The following is a 17,702-nucleotide window of genomic DNA, read 5'->3' as shown; positions in this document are numbered from 1 at the left end:
TAGTCTGACAAGGTATTTTCGGATAACTTATAGCTTACTAAGGTACGTTATTGTCTATTATGAACGAGCGAGTAACCTCAAATATAATAATAATTTGGTCCTTCTGAAGGATATCCCTAAAATGATCCTATTTTCGTTCATACCCACAATTACATTATGCCTACATCTCGCCGTCCTTCTCAGGTGCACATCTTTTTTTCAACTTTAAACCCTCTGGTAAATCTATTTACTTTGCAGCTATTTCTTTGTAGTTTTGTTTGTTAGAACAGCGGCAGCTTCACATACCCACAGGTGAAAATGCATATCATATACGAAAAGAAAAAAATGAATAAAGACTGCATTGAATAACTGAACGAGGTCTGTGCAGTCTGCATTTAGCACACCTAAGTTTTCGAAACCGAGCATGCATGCAGGACACGAAATAACAGGGAGACTTAGTTACAAAAATATTCGTATAATTTGCCTTGCGCTCTGTCAGCGACCTGTCTCAAACGACTACATCTGACCAGCTGTCTGTTTTCTCTTGTTCATCCACTTATTTTGAAGTCTAAAGCGTGATTTCATAATTTTCTGTACCATCGAGGAAGCCGCCAGAAACCTGCTGATTTTCTTCATTATGCGCTGTTGCGTTTGAATTGCGCACAGACGAAACGCAAAGCAAGCAAAAGCGAAACAGGAATGGCAAGCCTTCGTCCTTGATTGAAGGTTGCGAAAAGCTATATGCACTTTTTTTTGTGCACTTAGCGCGTTATTTGTGACGCCACGAGTGAGGTGAAAATCTGACATGCAGGTGTAAAGATAAGTAAGCAAAAAAATTGCCCGCAGCTTCCCTCGGGGGAACACTGAGGAGGATGCGGAGCATATAATTGGTTAACGGGGTGTTAAAGTGCGACTTACTTGGGTCGATGGCTAAATTGGTTAACGTGGTTGTGAAATGGGGTGTTAAATTGCGACTTACTTGGGTCGATGGCTAAATTGGTTAACGTGGTTGTAGGAGGGGGTGTTAAATGAGTGAACACGTACACACGTATGCGAAAGGGCGGCGCTGGTCGAAGGGACGTCGATCATTGTGTTTGTGGATTCGTTGGAATTCATTTCACCGCGACCTTGGACGTCGACGCGCCGTACAAACCAACCGACGAGCGGCAACTGAGCGAGCGAGCGCCGACCTTGAGTATATATACAGCACGACGGCGCATGCACTGTCAGCTGTTGAATGTTCTCGAAGCGCGACGCCACATGCGCGTCCACTGGAGAATCAGGAGAATTGTAGATGTCGAACGCGGTGTGTAGAGGAGGAAGGGTGCACAGATGGTGGAGGAGTGAAGCGCGCGCGGTGTGTAGAGGAGGAAGGGATGCACAGATGGTGGAAGAGTGGGCGACGGCGCGACGGCGCATGCGCGCGCGTCAGCTGTCGAATGTTCGAGAAGCGGTGTGGATGGCGCGGACGGCGCAGACGGCGCACTACAAGGCGCGAGTATAAGATGCTCCGCATCTAAAAGCGCACAATCGAGTTTCTGTTGCTTTGAGACGCGCGCTGCGAGTCGCGCTGACGTCTTTGTGCACGTTGAGTAGTTATGGGTGTATCATGGTCTTACAAGGCACGTCGACTATATACTGGTGCCCAAACGGCATCTTATACGGTCAGGCATAACGTCGCCACTCACGTTCACAGCACATATGTTGATTTTAATGAAACGAACCCCGCCGTGGTGGTCTAGTGGCTAAGATACTCGGCTGCTGACCCGCAGGTCGTGGGTTCGAATCCCGGCTGCGGCGGCTGCATTTCCGATGAAGGCGGAAATGTTGTAGGCCCGTGTGCTCAGATTTGGGTGCACGTTAAGGAACCCCAGGTGATCGAAATTTCCGGAGCCCCCCACTACGGCGTCTCTCATAATCATATCGTGGTTTTGGGACGTTAAACCCCACAAATCAATCAATGATTTTAGTAAAACGAACTGCACGCTACGGTGCAATAATGCACATATATCGTAAGCGGCTGTTTTCACCGTATTTCTCCTACTAGATCAACGTAAATCATTGTTGTGATGCTGTCGATCTGCTTTTATAACGATTTAATTAGCATATCAACTTCAATTTTCCTCCAAGCTACGGTTGACTATACATTGGCAACTATACCTTTTTTACTAGATTGATATGAAAGGGAGTAGACACCAATGCAACCACGGCTTACGATTCCCCTACCTGAGGCGTGTAGGAGGTATCAAGCGCCGGCGTGGTTTTGTGGTATTAAATGCCTGAGAGCCACGAACAATGCGCACAGTGCCAGAGTTTGACTCCGGTTCGAAGCGTGATTTTAAATGCGAAGCACTTCTCGCAGCACCCAGACCAGCGTGTGGCGAACGTATCGCTCCTTTACCATGTTCGTGGCCGTGGCTTCCCTCGTCGTTCCAGAGTGCTGTTATATACGCTAAGAGTGGGCTCTGTACTGGCGCGTGAACGATTACACCGTCAAGGTCATGTGGACAGTCCATTGTGCGCTGCTTGTGGCTCCTGCGAAACACTTCAGCATCTCAAAGTGCACTGTCCCGCATTTGCTACGCAGAGGGCTTTGCTGATTAAGGAGTATAAATTCGCAGACGATTATCTCTTACCGAGATGTTGTGCTTCCCGACGCAACCAAGCCCATCGAGCTCTACTTACTTTTATGGACCAAACGAACCTAGTCATTCCTATATAGACGAGCTTTTTTTTTACTTATGCTTGTTTAAGTCTTCGTCGTTCTTTATTTACTTCTACTCTTCCTTTCTTCTGTTTCTTCCCTCCCCCGGAAGAGTGAGCAGGCGCTGTGTGCCTCCAGCTGGCAGTTGCTAGCTTTCTGTCTCCTTTTTTCCTCTGTGTCCTTATGTATCCGTGTATGCAAATTAAATAACGTTTTTTTGGCGAGCCACAGATGCTTCGACCGTTTTAATCTATCTATCTATCTATCTATCTATCTATCTATCTATCTAGCCTCCTGGGTGCTCTCGTGATCGTCTCCTTAAAATGGTGCAGGCCGAAATTGGCACAGAATGAGAACAGGGTTTTAGAAATATGGCTCTTTGGTCACAGCATAAATAACGTCAAAATCCTGCCCCGCACGTCATCATACTCCGTACTCCAAACACGCGTGGCACATACCGGTATGCCACGGGCATTGTGTGCGGGCATGTGCCACAGCTAATTGACAGTTAAGATATACGCCGTAACGGTCTGTCCTCTCTTAACGCTGTAAAAATTGTGAGAGCGTTAAGGGAAACTGACAGCGGCAACGTTGACCCGATAAATGCAAAGATGAAAAATTAAGGATCTAAGCAGGAATATAATCCAACCATTATTCCAGGCAATCAGGTATTCTACCACAGAGCCACGACAAGTCTTGAAGCTCCTTTGGAAAGGTAAGGTTGGTGCAACTTCAGTTGCGGTTGCAGTGCAGGCTATCAAATTTTACAACAAAGCAATGAGCATTGCATAAGTAGACCTACACACAGACAGCATACCGGATTAACGACAATTGTTGTTCTTGTTGGCTCCACCTTTTGGCATCATTTCGTTTCTGTTCCTATGTTTCAGCAGGTTATATTCAAGCGTTGCTCGATCCCGGGGCAATACGATATCGAAAGCGGCGTGTTATATATATTGACATTGTTAAGCCGCAAAGCGCGCTTCGTTTATACGATACTGACGTATGTGCTTTAACGTGAGTTCTGGCGTTATGTCAGACCACATGTTACTCAGTAAAGTCCATCCCATCCCAACTGTTAATGGGCTCTCATAATGCTCAATTTGACTCGAATAATTTGGTATTAGCATTTACCGTAAGTAGCCGGGCAGTCATTATAATCATCATAATCAAGAATAATCTCAAACGCAGACACGTACCATCCCACAATTAAAAAAAACGCGCATTCATTTGTGCCCCATTTTAATTTGGATTAATAGTATACTGGCTCCTCACTGAATCTTTCTGATGTCGTTGTTTCTGTACCTGAGACGGCGTAGAGCCGTCATCAGCGAGCATAACTCCGCAGCGTGTCCTGAAACGGTTTGATTGACACCAGGACCATTCCAGCACCACGTAGCTCGGCATATACTATCAAAGCACACCGGGATGTCATCTTGGCAACAGCGGCCAGCGCTGCGCGGCTGCAGCGTCAGTCAAACCAGCGCAGGTCACGCTGCTATAGGCTTCCCCAACTCTCTCCTGTCAACTGAGTGAATAAAGTTTACTACCTACCTACCTGACTGCATGTCGCAAGCAAACAGCCTTCCCTTTTGACGTCTCGCATTTATCCCAGAACGCCTCGTGTTCGCATGCACACTATAGCATTTCGGAGTTGGGCAATCCTTCAGGTACGCACGCATCCGGTACACGCATCACACCTTCGCGCACACCCGACTACGCCGGAATTAATAATAAAGTTTGTCGCGGAAACCTGAGAGATGGTCCTGCGTACGTCAGACCTGCACATATCACCTTCATTGGAGTGCCTCGCACCGTTAATACGGCTGTAAACGATCTTGAACGCGGAAAACCCTTCGATGCACACGCGTGCACGTTTCCGCTTTCTTCGCATTTACGCCGCATCCTCGCGAAGGACTTTCGAGCTGCCACAATGTTGCAAGATGTGCGCAATACATTATTATTCTGAGTTGTCTTCTCGAACTTGTTGCGTATACTTTCCAGAACAACATGCAAGGTCAACCAGCCGTGCTTAAGCGATTCCGGGTGTGTATACGTGCAGTGAACCTCCGCCACAACAAGCTCAGTGGGACGGCGAATGCAGATCGTAACATGCGGTGGACGGACGGACGGAAAAAAAACTTCATTAAAGAAATAAAAAAAGAAACCCTGCAGGGTTACCGGTCCGGGCTTAGGTCACCCCGACGTTTTGTGCGGTGAGGTGCAGCCTTTTCACCGCTGTCCGGGCCCGCTGGATTGCCCACAGTTGGTCGTGCAGATCTGAGCTAGTCAGCGCACTTAGCCAACGCTCCTCGAGAAGGTCCGGCTTTATATTTTCCTCTCGGTATATTACTGTGACCTGTGTGCATTGCCATAGAATATGTGCCATATCTGAGTGTTCGTGCTTACAGAGGGTATACAGCTTGTTTGTGGGTATTGTCTGGAATTTACTCTGTTCAGGTGTACTCGATTTGAAAAGGTTCTGGTTCGCAATCTTCGCCAATCTGTTTCTTGAGATCTGTCTAGCTGTTTGTGTGGTGGCGGATATTCTTTTCGTTGTTGCTTATAATTTGCCAATATGTCATGATACGTGACCAGTCTGTCTCTGTCGTCTTGTATCGCATATTCATTATTGTCATCACCTCCGTAGTTTGGTGTCTCTTGTAAATCAGATACTGTTTGTTACGAAGCTCACACACTATGCTATCAGGGGACATAGTAAGTATTAGCTAGTTAGGGCTTACGATAATGCTTGCTTTCTTTGTGGTTTCAAGGCATTGCTTGACGCAGCATCATTTCGGCTTGTATTCGTATAGCTGCTGCCGCGCGCTGGAATGAACATCGCAGCACTGTTCGTTTATCCAGGTTGTCACGATGGACTTCAGTGTCAAGTGAACATATAGCACAGCTCTAGTGCCGATTTTCTGTTTCGCGCTATAGAAGTACCTTAAGAGTATACACATAGCTGCACATGATTGTCCCTTCGTGAAACTTCTAATAGGCGGATGACTGGAATAAAATATACATCACAAGTGATTTTCTTCATGTTCAATGTCTTCTAATAGCGGCAACGATTTCAACAATCGCTCAAACGCCCCCGTACCAAACCATTTTCCCTATTCAACATCGCCCAATGAATTAAACGGAGCGATTCCAAAACGTTGGGTTCTAGCTCGTGTTAAAGCAGTGCTGGAAAAACTTCATCTTTAATCCGGCCTCTTCAACCAGGTGTGATCAGATCTGCCAAATGTTAATGCTTTACATTGATAAAACTGCGCACAAAATAAACATTTACACGCGCATAATGAAGACACAATCAGCAAGCGCTGAAGTGCAATTGATAATTAAGTCTTTTGTACTTTGCTTCATCAACATTATGGCTCACCAACTAAATGTCATAAGTACATATCAAGTGCATACCTGATTCTACACATAGATCATTTTGTTTTTTCAACTTATTTTATTTTATGTTTAATTTTTCGTCTCACGCGACGCAAGCCGCTTCTTTAGTTACGCCTCGATAATGAACCACAGGAAAATATGAGGTATGAAGTAACTTGAACACTAGCACACCTACGAGCCTAAAATCTGTCTTCTCTTTCTGTGGCAGGGTATAGCTACATAGCTGTCGCGGCAAAGGATGCGTATGCATTCACGTAAAGACCACTCAACCATGATGGAAGGACGCGGCGACAGGAATAACATCAGTTCGGCATTCACCTTGGATCTCCGATAGCAACCTTACTTAAGCGCTGGGTGCAGACACGCTGCTTATTCGAGATTGCGCGAATACTCGTCTAGTCGTCGTCTCGTCGGTCTCACACTCCGCAGTCCGCAGTAGCTGTAAGCATGAACGCCGACGCTCTCGCTGTGTTCATCTTCGTCGCGACTCTGAGCGCGACGACGGCACAGGTCCGAAACATCTCGTTCAAGAATTGCGGTGAGTGCAGCCTTTGCAGTTGGCTGTGTAACTTATAGGAATTAGTAACGTGAAAACGTGGGCGAGTTGGTCGTGCGTGGTAAACCTCAGAAAAACTACGGGGACGAATGAGACTGAGGATGAACAAGGCGCTGACTTTCAACTACCGCGACTTACATCCTGCCATGCCATGCTGCTGTAAATCAGCGCTTGTGTGTGTCGGTGTCGTTCCTGTTGTGGGTGTGCGTTCGTGTTGTTACTCCCTCGCTCTACAGTGAACCGACTCGCCCTAAAATAAGTTTGGATTATGTGTACAACTGGCTTATTTTCTTCAGAAACGCGCATATATAAGCGGCACCGAGAAGACTCTTCGGTACCGGGTCACGCGTTTCGGAAGAATATGAACTAGATGTATTAAGCCACCGCCTTTTTCGCACTTCTTCTTATCGTCCTGGTCTTGATTGTTGCGCGGTGATTCACTATGAGCATATACATATTTTCTAGCACGGGCGTGCATACACGTTCTCGCGTGAGGAATGAGACTGGTAAGAAATTGTGGCTACAGCAAACTATAGGTTTTGAGCCAGTATGCGAACACGAATATGTAAGTTATAAGGGCTATTCACTGCTGCAGTATACACGGAGGCACCAATTTCAGTGTCTTCGAAAAGCAAATATTTAGATTGACAAAAATATTTCCTGGCGGAACAAAACACAGCCGGCACACACGCCTTATCGAATGGTTTGCAGGTGCCAGCAGAGATATATTACTGAAGCGGTGACACACGTACGTGTATACGGATGTCACCGCTTGGGTACACACAGCTGTCTAGATGGACGCGTGCCACTAGGGGAATTTGTTCCATAATTGGTGCGAGAGCCGTTATGTACGGTCTGAAGTCTCTATGAGACTTGAAGACACTATAGTTCTATATCTGTCACGTTCAGGGCTTTTCTGCACTTCTTGGCACCTTGGCCCCGATGCGGTGTTAGATTAAGCGACGCGTGGGATGTTCTTTACGAGCTTAACTTTTTTTAATAAGACATTCGCTTTGTCTCTTTCTTTTTCTTTTTTTTTTTTGATTTAAGGTGGTACTGTGAAGTCTGTCCTCATAGAACCCTGCTCGTCAGAACCATGTGCGATAAAGCGAGGTGATACAGCAAGAATCAGCATGACATTTACTTCAGGTAAGAAACATATAGTTCCCACAAACATCAAAACAGGAAGACTCTCGATCCTTGGTTTCTTTCCCCCTCGCCCCCTTCCGTCCACTTTTCTCTTTCTCAAAGTATATCAACATTTGTCCGCCATTTCACTCCTAAGAATCACATTCTGAATCTGTGCTAATTCCTTGCATACGCCAGCAAAAAGAGTTTAGGTAAGCAGAGAGTTTGAGCAAAATGTAACGTTGCCATTCGAAAGAACGCCTTTTCCATATGCCATATATGGGTCCTTTCTGATTGATACCGACATCACTTTCAAAAAACGTGTCTACATTGATTTCCACAAATACTAGAGCTTTTACGCCTATTCTGAAATATTGTTTTCGTTCCACGGTGGTGTTTCAACTGATAATGACCGCATGGGAAGCTTCACGACAAAAAAAATGAATGCTTGGGGTCAGCCTCACCTGTGCAGCTCACCCGATTTCAGCGCTGTTAATTACAATTGGCGGGAAAATAATGGGAGTACTTTTGAGCAAATACACTAGACCTTCTTTCATGTGAAGTCGCGGACCATGTATTTGAGACCCCTGTCCTAAGGGATAAAGAAGCGGTGAGTCGCGTTAGTGTGTCAGTGTGCCTGTGCGTGTGTGCGGAGAGGCGAGGGGGTAATCGAGAAGCTGCGCTGTCTGCGACTGCGTAATTTGTGCGCTTATGGAGATGCGGGACCAGAAGATACACAGCTGTGCCACTCCTGGTCGCCATCACATGTGGGAGAGCTAAATGACCCGAACATAAACGTACGTATGACGTCACATGGTACAGTGGCACGTCGTTGTCGACCCTGATACTGGCAGAAGCGAAGCCACCAAACAGCGAGGACCGCTAGCCGGCACGGCGTATGTTACTGGTCAACCACACCAACCATAATAAGCCACTGGCAAAATGGAAATACAGTAAAAGCTTGCTAATTCGAAAAATCGGATAATTTGTATGTGTTTTGCAATCCCGAAAATCGCATGCATTGCTCAACGGCAACAAACTCCCGTTCATTCAGTTGTACTTAGCCGCAACCCGGTTGATTTGGGCGATATTCGGAGTACGCTGAGCGCGTAGCGCCGCAAAAGTGTACGACTTACGCAAAGGATCGAAAACGACATCTACGGTCCGCGGGCTTTCACAAAGGGTTGGTCACATTCCACCAGTGTTTCCCTCCTCCATGCATCTCACAATCACGTTGTTGGTACGTGATAAGGTATTTGTTCTGAGGACATTTCAGACGGCGGTTTTAGCCGCGTTCACATTGTTAATGAAGTCGCAAGTGACGAAAATTGTGGCTTTTTCATAGTTCTGCAATATAATTACGCCATATGTTACTCAAGAAAACGAAAGTGTGTTAATGCAATAGACATTGGTTGATTGTTTTTCTGATATTTTGGATAATTAGGCGTTTAATTGATTCGGACAGCTTTTTAAGTAGACACCGTGAATTCTGAATCTTCACCTTCGTTCAAATTTTGGCGGTATTAGACGTCATAAGTGACGTTGCTATTTAGGTCACGTGACATTTACGCATGCAACGTGACCGGAGTTTTGACAGTTCTGCTGCTGCACGCTGCATCGTTCTAACTCCTGAGCGTGAGCCCGAGTTCTGCGATTCCGAGTCCGGAGAATTAAGCGCGGAGTATGTTAATCGAATAACAAGCGTTTTTAGACCCCGCCGCTCTTCCGAGTTCCTACATATTTCACTGTCCAGCTTTACAGTACTGTTAGCCTCAAAAGATTTGCCACAGTGCTTCAGAAACGGGAAACAACTGGATACGTACAGTACGATGCTTATCTGAAGTTTTACGAGTTAACCACTATATGATGAGGCACGCCATAGTGGAGGGCTCCGAAAATTTGGCCCTCTGGTGTTCGTCAACGTGCACTGAAATCGCTCAGTGCACAGGCCACTCGCACTTCGCCTCCCTCAAAATGTGACCGCAGCGGCGGTGCTCGAACCCGCAACTTTCGGGTCAGCAGCCGAGCACGGTAACCCCGACGCCATCGCGGCGGACTACGTACAATGTCCTCGAAAATTTCTACATCTATTCCTTAATATTTGATTGCCTCCACTCTGCGCCAGCCCATCTAGTTTAATCCCAACTGTAAAGCCTGGTAAAAATTAAATCAAAATATTAGCTAAACCGTAAACATATAAAGCCGTAAGCCGTAGCTAAACCGCAAACATATAGACATATGTAATCAATGGAGGAAAAAAATGTAGTTTTTGCCTGTATAATTTTGCCATTGTATATAACGAGCCCATCCAGTCCATGCACTTGAATTACTACAAAAGAATATGCACCCGCTCTACAACAAAAAGCAATGTCAAGCAAGAACACAGAAACTCCTTCAGAGAACTAGTGATCCTCACACCTAGTACTTTATCAATGCCAGTCTTTATCCCGCACCATCGCAAAGCTCCAGAAAACAGGCATATATAACGACAGTGACTAACGAAAACAAAGTCGTGGCTTGCGCGTCTCTATGCACCAGATTAAGTACCATCGCAAAGGCAGCGGCCATAGCTTTGGCGACCAGAGATCTGAAAAAACCCAACCTATATTTTGGCAGACTCAGAAGGTGCCTGTCACTTATATATCACTTATATGAGGCACACTTCCCAGATGTGTCACTGATATATTGGGGCACACATCAACAGACGTACATGGCGTCGCATAGAGTCGATGACATGTGGTCCTGAGGGGGAATACGGAGGCTAACTGAGTAGCTTGTGGACTCACTGGCCGAGTTGAAGAACCTTCCTCAGGGCACCTCGCAAGCCACCATAAAGAACAAAACATATCAAGCGAGCAGCTACTGGAAAACCAACATCTTACTAGATTGAAGTATGTCCCTCTGCATCCGAAGTTAAGCAGCTAGAAAGCCAGGGAGTGGCACCACCTCATACGAGCACATACACACATATTAAGACTACAGATGAGTTTTCCACAGGTATGCACAACAGAGATATCTTCTGGTGAAGTGACCACAGAACCACACCTACACATGACTTGTGAATGTATGTAGTGGCCAGCCCAATCAGTACTGAGTTGGTGCATTCACGGGAAACACTCGCAATGTAATGCAGGGGGGCATGGCTTTCCGAGTTGGCCCTGGGAAGCCAAATGGTGGCCCTAGACCAAGCCTGGCAAGCCGCCGCGGCCAGTGGGGCTCTACAAGAGGGCTTGACCCAAGATTAACCACGAACTCTCATATTAAAATAAAATGTGTTTCTTCTCTGGTGGAACAAAATCTTAGCACATCAACCAGTACGTCAACCAGATATGAGTTTGCGTTTTTATAAGACCCTACAGTGTATATTTTCATGCAGCTATGATAGACTCCTCTTCAAGCAATCCTGGTAATCCAGCCATGGGCATCAGCAGGGGGGTGCGAAAGAGGCACTTGCCCCCCCTCAAGCCCCGCCCACGCTTGCCTCCTCCCAAACCTCACCAGTGATTTCTTCCTACCCCAGTTGTGATGCAACACGAGCTTGCACCCCTCAAGACAAATTTTGAGAACACCCATGAATGCGGCTAACAAAACGCTAAATTTCCAAGTATTTGAACAGTCCAGTTTTCCTGTGACGCATTTATGCAAAAACGTAATTCCATTATTTCAAGGTTTTTAGCACATTTGGCTGGTAGTATATATTTTGCAGAATCAAAGAAACTTTCATAAATGGGAAATTTCTAAAAATCTTGTTACATGAAGTCATCAAGGCTTGACATAATTATTGTTGCCCATTTTTTAGAAGTGTGAGCTGTACAGCTCTTACCTTCTGTGAGAAAGATAATTCGTTACACTCCTTATGGTTTTTAAAATGCATGCAGCATAGTATGCTTCACCTCAGAATGCCAAAATATGTGGTTTTTTGTAGATCAACATTCTCGTACATTAAGGGTGGGCATCAGCGCTGTTCTTGAGGACGATCTTGAGCTCCGTCTACCAACTACGGATACAGATGGCTGCCGTAGAAGAGGTATTCAGTGCCCTATACAGCAGGGCGCCGATTATACATTCAAGTATGATCTTGAAGTGAAGCCTATTTACCCAAGGGTGAGTACAATATAATTTTTGTCTTTCACTTAAACTAAATTTCAGATAAATATTTTTTTTCTGTTGCTTTATGTTCTGTATAAGCAGAGTGTACTGGAGATAACTGGTTATATGGTTCAATTGTGCAACTGCCGCACTTAATTACATATAACTATAGCATCTTTTTTATTAAAACATGAAGCCAGTACGTACAAATTCTGCCCTTACAGACAGGTGGACATATAGAATATTGGCAAATGCATTGTTAAAGGCACAGTGCAGGAACAATTTTTGTTGAGAAATATTTTTTATTGAGCTGCAGAAAAGTTTGGAAAAGAGAACTTCCTAAACAAAACAATGTTTTTGACTGAATGTCATACCTTCGATTCAATGCATCGTTGATTCTCCAGCAATCAGTTCAATTGAAACAGGCAACACGTTGAAAATAGGATTACATCTACATGCTATAACTGTCTTTTGCGGCAGCAGCACTCGAAAACCAGAAGTACGTAAGCTTACAGTTGAGAAGTTGACAATCATTTTCTTAGCAGAGAGGCTGAGCTAGTTTGGAAAGGAGCAACTGTTTGTCTAGTAACCCAAGGATCAAGGAGCAAAAGTAGAGTTACCAGTTCTGCATGAAAACCTTTGATATGTAATCATCATCATCATCAGCCTGACTACGTCCACTGCAGGACAAAGGCCTCTCCCATGTTCCGCCAGTTAACTCGGTCCTGTGCTTGTTGATGCCAATTTATACCTGCAAACTTCTTAATCTCATCTGCCCACCTAACCTTCTGTCTCCTAACCCGCTTGCCTTCTCTGGGAATCCAGTTAGTAACCCTTAATGACCAGTGGTTATCGTGTCTACGCGCTACATGCCCGGCCCATGTCCATTTTTTCTTCATGATTACAACTATGATATCCTTAACCCCTGTTAGTTCCCTAATCCACTCTGCTCTCTTCTTGTCTCTTAAGGTTACACCTACCATTTCTCTTCCCATTGCTCGCTGCGTTATCCTCAATTTAAGCTGAACCCTTTTTGTAAGTCTCCAGGTTTCTGCTCCATAGCTAAGTACTGGCAAGATACAGCTGTTATATACCTTCCTCTAGAGGGATAGTGGCAATCTACCTGTCATAATTAGAGAGTGCTTGCCAAATGTGCTCCATCCCATGCTTATTCTAGTTACTTCAATCTCGTGGTTCGGCTACGCGGTTATTGCCTGCCCTAAGTAGACATAGTCTTTTATGGTCACTATGATATGTAATCATAGTGACCATTAGATGTGATGATAAAGAGGTGTTTGTTCTTCTATTTGATACACCCACAAAACTGAACTTATGCGTGACAGTGTACACCATTGTTACTGAATATCATGACCAGTAATAATACAACCAGTCTACCAAACTCCTCTGCTTTTTGTTTCAGTTGAACACAACAGCCAAGCTCAAGCTAACTGGAGAAAAAGGGACAGCTGCATGCATTTCGTTTCCTGTTAGACTGGTTTAATGGAATGAATGCAAAGGAATACTTCCAGAAAAGCGTCCACATCATGTTTTGCAATAAAGTGCTGGTAACGAGTTTAAGCTGTGAACCTAAGAGCAATATGTGTCACAATAGCTAGAATGCAGCGATTACCAAGAAACCAAACGAACACATCTGGCAGAATGCAACTACATCTCTGTAGGCTAACATATTGGTATAAAATTGAATGTTCCGTGCATATATCGGTGAACTCACTCATGATTTGATTCACTCGGACTCCTTCAGACTCAAATTAAGCCACGACTCGAGTCGAGTTAGTCTGGGTGAGTAAGATTTTCGTGAGTCTGAATCTGAGCGAGTCCAGTTAAAGAGAATTGTCGAGCGAGTTCGAGCGAGTCCAGCTCAAGAAAATTTTCCCCGAGTCTGAGTGAGTCGAAAGCTCAAAATATATGGGTGAGTCTGAGTGAGCTCCACCAGTTTTGCTGACCTATGGTTCCCTGTCCTAATTTACCTGTCGAATTGACTTTTCTCTCAGCAATAAAGGTTCAAGGAGGACTTGATGAAACAATTTAATTTGTATACTGTTGTTCTCCCTTAAAACAAAGCACACAGGACATGATGAATGCTGAATGAACACATATTGCCGTATCACCGGTTGATTACAGAAAATATACTTGCTACAGTTCGTGCAAACATCGGTCACTTTGTTAAGGCGAAATTTTCACGTGGTTTCCTAATTAACTTTGTTGAAGTACTCCTGCGACGACTTGGGGTCTGGCTTGATGGTAGGCGAGTCGGGTTGCCATCCTGCCGGACAGACTTCGCCGTGCTTCTCGACAAACTGGAATGCCTTAACCAGCCTCAGCGTCTCGTCCACCGAACGACCCACGGGAAGGTCATTGATGGTTATCTGCCGCACGACGCCCTTGGGGTCGATGATAAAAAGTCCACGAAGCGCCACACCTGCGTTCTCGACCAACACACCGTAGTCGCGAGAGATGGTCTTGTTCAGGTCAGAGAGCATGGGGATGTTGACGCCGCCCAAGCCGCCACTCTTCCGCGGAGTGTTGGCCCACGCTAGATGGGAGAAGTGCGAGTCGACCGACACAGCAACAACCTCGGTGTTCAGCTTCTTGAACTCGTCGGCGCGGTCGCTGAATGCAATGATTTCAGTCGGGCACACGAAAGTGAAGTCTAGCGGATAGAAGAACAGGACGAGGTACTTCCCATTGAAATCGGCAAGGGAGATCTCCTTGAATTCGTTGCCGACAACAGCCGTACCCTTGAACGGCGGGGCCGGTTTTAGGACCTCAGGAGCGAGAAGCCTGGGCGCAACGTGTAGGAAGCGTTGGGTCAGGACGCCGGTGCTGCGAGACGCACTGGCAACAGCACGCGAGATGACACGCGGACGCATCGAAGCAAGTACACGCGACATGGCAACAAATTCTGGACAGCTTGGCTCTAAGCGAGATACGAAATGCAAATACCGGCCGATGAGCTGCGGCAGACTGGCAAAATCGCTCAAATCACTAGACTCCCGGGAAGTCTCGTAAACGTCGTGGCAAAGCGGTCTTGCTCGTTTTTTCCTAGCGAGGACGCTGCGATCGCTGGGCGGAAGCGGATGTGTTACGTAACGTAACCGAGCCGACCGAGCACGGATCCACGCGTAGGTTTCTTGCGGTTGCTTCAGATGTACCGCCGGCGTTGATTTTTCTGTGTTTTGGCAGCCTTGTGGCCGTCCAAATGGGAGCGACGAAGCAGGTTCATCTCCTTTGAGGTTCGTACTTGTGCTGTCGGCTGGGCGAAAAAAGTCTCCATGACCGGTTTAATCACCACGTTTTTGACGCGCACTTCGCGTTTAACGGGACGCCTACTGTGCTCTTGGCCCCCCGTCTCTTTTCCCATCACGTTGACCGCGTCATAAAGTGACATCTAATCATGGAGGAATGACTATAAGTGTCAGACCTATTGCATATTTGTTTAGAAACACTACATCTCTTGAAATAAATCGTTGCTCTCACAGGACTGATCAATCGCTGACATGGGGACGGCGACAAGTTCTCTCCACGATTTGAAAAAGAACGAACACCTACAGCGCTTCGTTAGCAAAGAGCCAATCACGCCAAATGACCCTTTTTGGAACCAGCTTCTTTCGTTCACCATTCGACCGCCAAGGACCGGGTAAGCTGGTTAGCACTTTCGTAAGGTCGTGTATTGGTGTTATGATGTGGTTTCGCTTGCTTTCGTTCGCTCATAAGTTGCGTACGAGATTCCACTGGAGCTGGGTATATGCTTTGATTGAAGTCTGTAAAGAGAGTTCTCACACTGTTCACCATCCTTGACAGACATCGGAAAATGATGGACGTCTGATGCGCCTTTACCAGAATCGCCGCCAGCCGGCCATGTTCGGCATTGGTTAATCAGATGTGTTACTTCTACCACCTCTTCGTTAACTTCATCCGTAAAAGCATACGTGTGTATTCATAGCGCAAGCAGGGTGTAAGTTTAGTGAACTGGGATGATGCTTCCTGTTAATGCAGTCAAAAGGCTTCATAGCAATGTGCCTAGAACATTCTAAACTTTGTTGTACAGCTAACTTCATTGTAATGGTGACGCACTGTAGCTGTTGTTATATAAATAGTGCGTAAGGAATCCATCGTTATGCAGATCATTGTGGAGAGGCAGTCAACTGTACTGATAGTCACCACATTGAATAAGCAAACATGACTTGTAGACATTTTTTCATCCACCTTATTGCAGGGAGGAGTACAGCTACCTAGACAATTCCTTAGAGCCACTGCTTAAAACGCTGTTGCAGAACAATGCAGTTTCGGGCAATTTTAGTTCTCTGGTCAGCGTGTTCCTGACCCGGGCACTTGAGCTGAAAGCGTCAGCACAATGTGACAAGTAAGTTTTCTTGATGCATGTTTTAATTGCAATGTTTGACGCCATAACAGTGGGTCACTGCTCATGAGTGCTTGAACCTGCGCACGGGGCACCGAAGTATTTTTTGAGTCTGGTGCTATCATCTTCAAAATATAAACAACACAGCGTAAACAAGTTGGGTTTTTGTCTGGGCATATCACCCTCGATGCATGATGCTTTTTTTTGCAGTAATGTATGCTACCTTCTTTTGACTTCCCACACCCTTGATGACAAGAAGTAGCTAATGAATGTTAAATTAATGACAGTTTATTTATAGAGAGTAGAGAACCACACTATGCTGAAAAACGTACACCCTAAAGGGGCCCTGCAACATTTTTTCAAATAATTATCAGATGGACTCACGACTAGAGTTCGCTTCACAAATTGACTGCTACAAAATTTTTGAGCATCTATCAAGTATAAGAACATTTACAAGAATTTGTTGCGCACCCTGAGCGATTTCTCAGTCTTTCACCACAGCGTGCATGCTGAAAGCTTCACAGGGGATGATGACAAGGGGGAAAGAAGCTACGTCCATACACAAATGCATATCGAAACCCTGAGCACTTTCTTGGCTTGCATTTTTTTAACGCACAACTCCCTTTGAGTGTGACCGTAAGCGAGCTCACTGTAGACGGCAGTGTGGGCACATTGCGGCACACCGTGCTGGTTACTTTAGCCACGCAGCACTAAATTTTCAAAGCAGCCAGTGGCCATACTGAGTGTTTATGTATGTGGTGTTGATTTCGGGTATATGGCATCATGTGTCAAGGGAAGAGGAGTCGATTTCTAACTGTCGCTGAAATTTTATTGTAAATTCTAGGCTTTGTGCTGGGCTGTAAGTCTCTTCGGTGTTTTCAGGGGCCTCGCACACTAATCGCCAACATTTTCTGACCTTATTAAAAAAATTGAGCAGGACCTCATTAAACTGATCAATTTATTTCAGCTTATATCTGTAGTACTTCTGTGGCAGATTTTAGTGCAGCTCCATAGTGGAGCCTTCGGTGGCACTTATAGGATAGTTAGGTTTGCAATGTCTTGGTAGTACGTACAATAGATACCAGAACGTGGCTTCAGCGACCAGCCAACTGTGCCAACCACTTGTATGAGTAAGACATTTAGCAGTGCTAGGCCACACAGTAACTATTGTAATGACTTGGTCCATCATGTTCAGTTTGCCAATGGTGCTGCTGTGAGATGCCTCCTGCTATCAGCAGCTCATGCATACTACCATCATAACTGCATCACACACTGCCATCTACCTTATAATGTTGCACCACAGCACCGCTATTGTCCATGAACTCTATAACTGACACCATTATACTGTATACTATGTACACTATGAACATAGCAATACAATATGCACATTATATTGCCACCATTGATGAACGAGCCGCTGTGGCTCATACCCGTTTTGGGCTACGAAGAAGAAGAGAACATTT

The 17,702-nt window shown here is 45.5% G+C and overlaps 4 protein-coding genes across 4 annotated transcripts in view; 2 read left to right on the top strand and 2 right to left on the bottom strand.

Moving 5' to 3' along the window:
- The window catches only part of LOC119172009 (uncharacterized), a 247,083-nt gene that overhangs the window by 114,213 nt on the left and 115,168 nt on the right, over nt 1-17,702 (bottom strand). The gene's annotated exons all lie outside the window — the stretch shown is intronic.
- On the top strand, nt 6,437-13,436 carry LOC119172012 (NPC intracellular cholesterol transporter 2). The gene is made up of 4 exons (XM_037422973.2): nt 6,437-6,623; nt 7,692-7,790; nt 11,695-11,873; nt 13,279-13,436. Exons 1-4 carry the CDS (start codon nt 6,533-6,535, stop codon nt 13,357-13,359), a joined length of 450 nt encoding a protein of 149 aa, XP_037278870.2. The 5' UTR covers nt 6,437-6,532; the 3' UTR covers nt 13,360-13,436.
- LOC119172010 (peroxiredoxin prdx-2-like) lies at nt 13,889-14,908 on the bottom strand. Its single transcript, XM_037422971.2, has one exon. It carries the CDS (start codon nt 14,768-14,770, stop codon nt 14,069-14,071), a length of 702 nt encoding a protein of 233 aa, XP_037278868.2. The 5' UTR covers nt 14,771-14,908; the 3' UTR covers nt 13,889-14,068.
- LOC119172671 (dymeclin) overlaps nt 14,964-17,702 on the top strand; it is a 37,698-nt gene continuing 34,959 nt past the window's right edge. The window contains exons 1-3 of the mRNA XM_075892816.1: nt 14,964-15,112; nt 15,359-15,516; nt 16,096-16,242. Coding sequence (XP_075748931.1) covers nt 15,377-15,516; nt 16,096-16,242 — 287 coding nt within the window. The 5' untranslated portion in view covers nt 14,964-15,112; nt 15,359-15,376. The remainder of the gene's footprint in view (nt 15,113-15,358; nt 15,517-16,095; nt 16,243-17,702) is intronic.

This window comes from Rhipicephalus microplus, chromosome 4 (assembly GCF_043290135.1).
Source record: "Rhipicephalus microplus isolate Deutch F79 chromosome 4, USDA_Rmic, whole genome shotgun sequence".
In the NCBI taxonomy this organism is placed as follows: domain Eukaryota; kingdom Metazoa; phylum Arthropoda; class Arachnida; order Ixodida; family Ixodidae; genus Rhipicephalus; species Rhipicephalus microplus.
Note: the sequence above shows the minus strand (reverse complement) of the source record. Positions and strands in the feature narration are given on the sequence as shown.

Excerpts from the sequence above, each read along its gene's own strand:
- LOC119172012 (XM_037422973.2), top strand. The coding sequence starts at position 6,533 with ATGAACGCCGACGCTCTCGCTGTGTTCATCTTCGTCGCGACTCTGAGC. Across the intron at positions 6,624-7,691 it reads CATCTCGTTCAAGAATTGCG|GTGGTACTGTGAAGTCTGTC; the intron begins GTGAGTGCAGCC and ends TTTTGATTTAAG. Across the intron at positions 7,791-11,694 it reads CAGCATGACATTTACTTCAG|ATCAACATTCTCGTACATTA; the intron begins GTAAGAAACATA and ends GGTTTTTTGTAG.
- LOC119172010 (XM_037422971.2), bottom strand. The coding sequence starts at position 14,770 with ATGTCGCGTGTACTTGCTTCGATGCGTCCGCGTGTCATCTCGCGTGCT.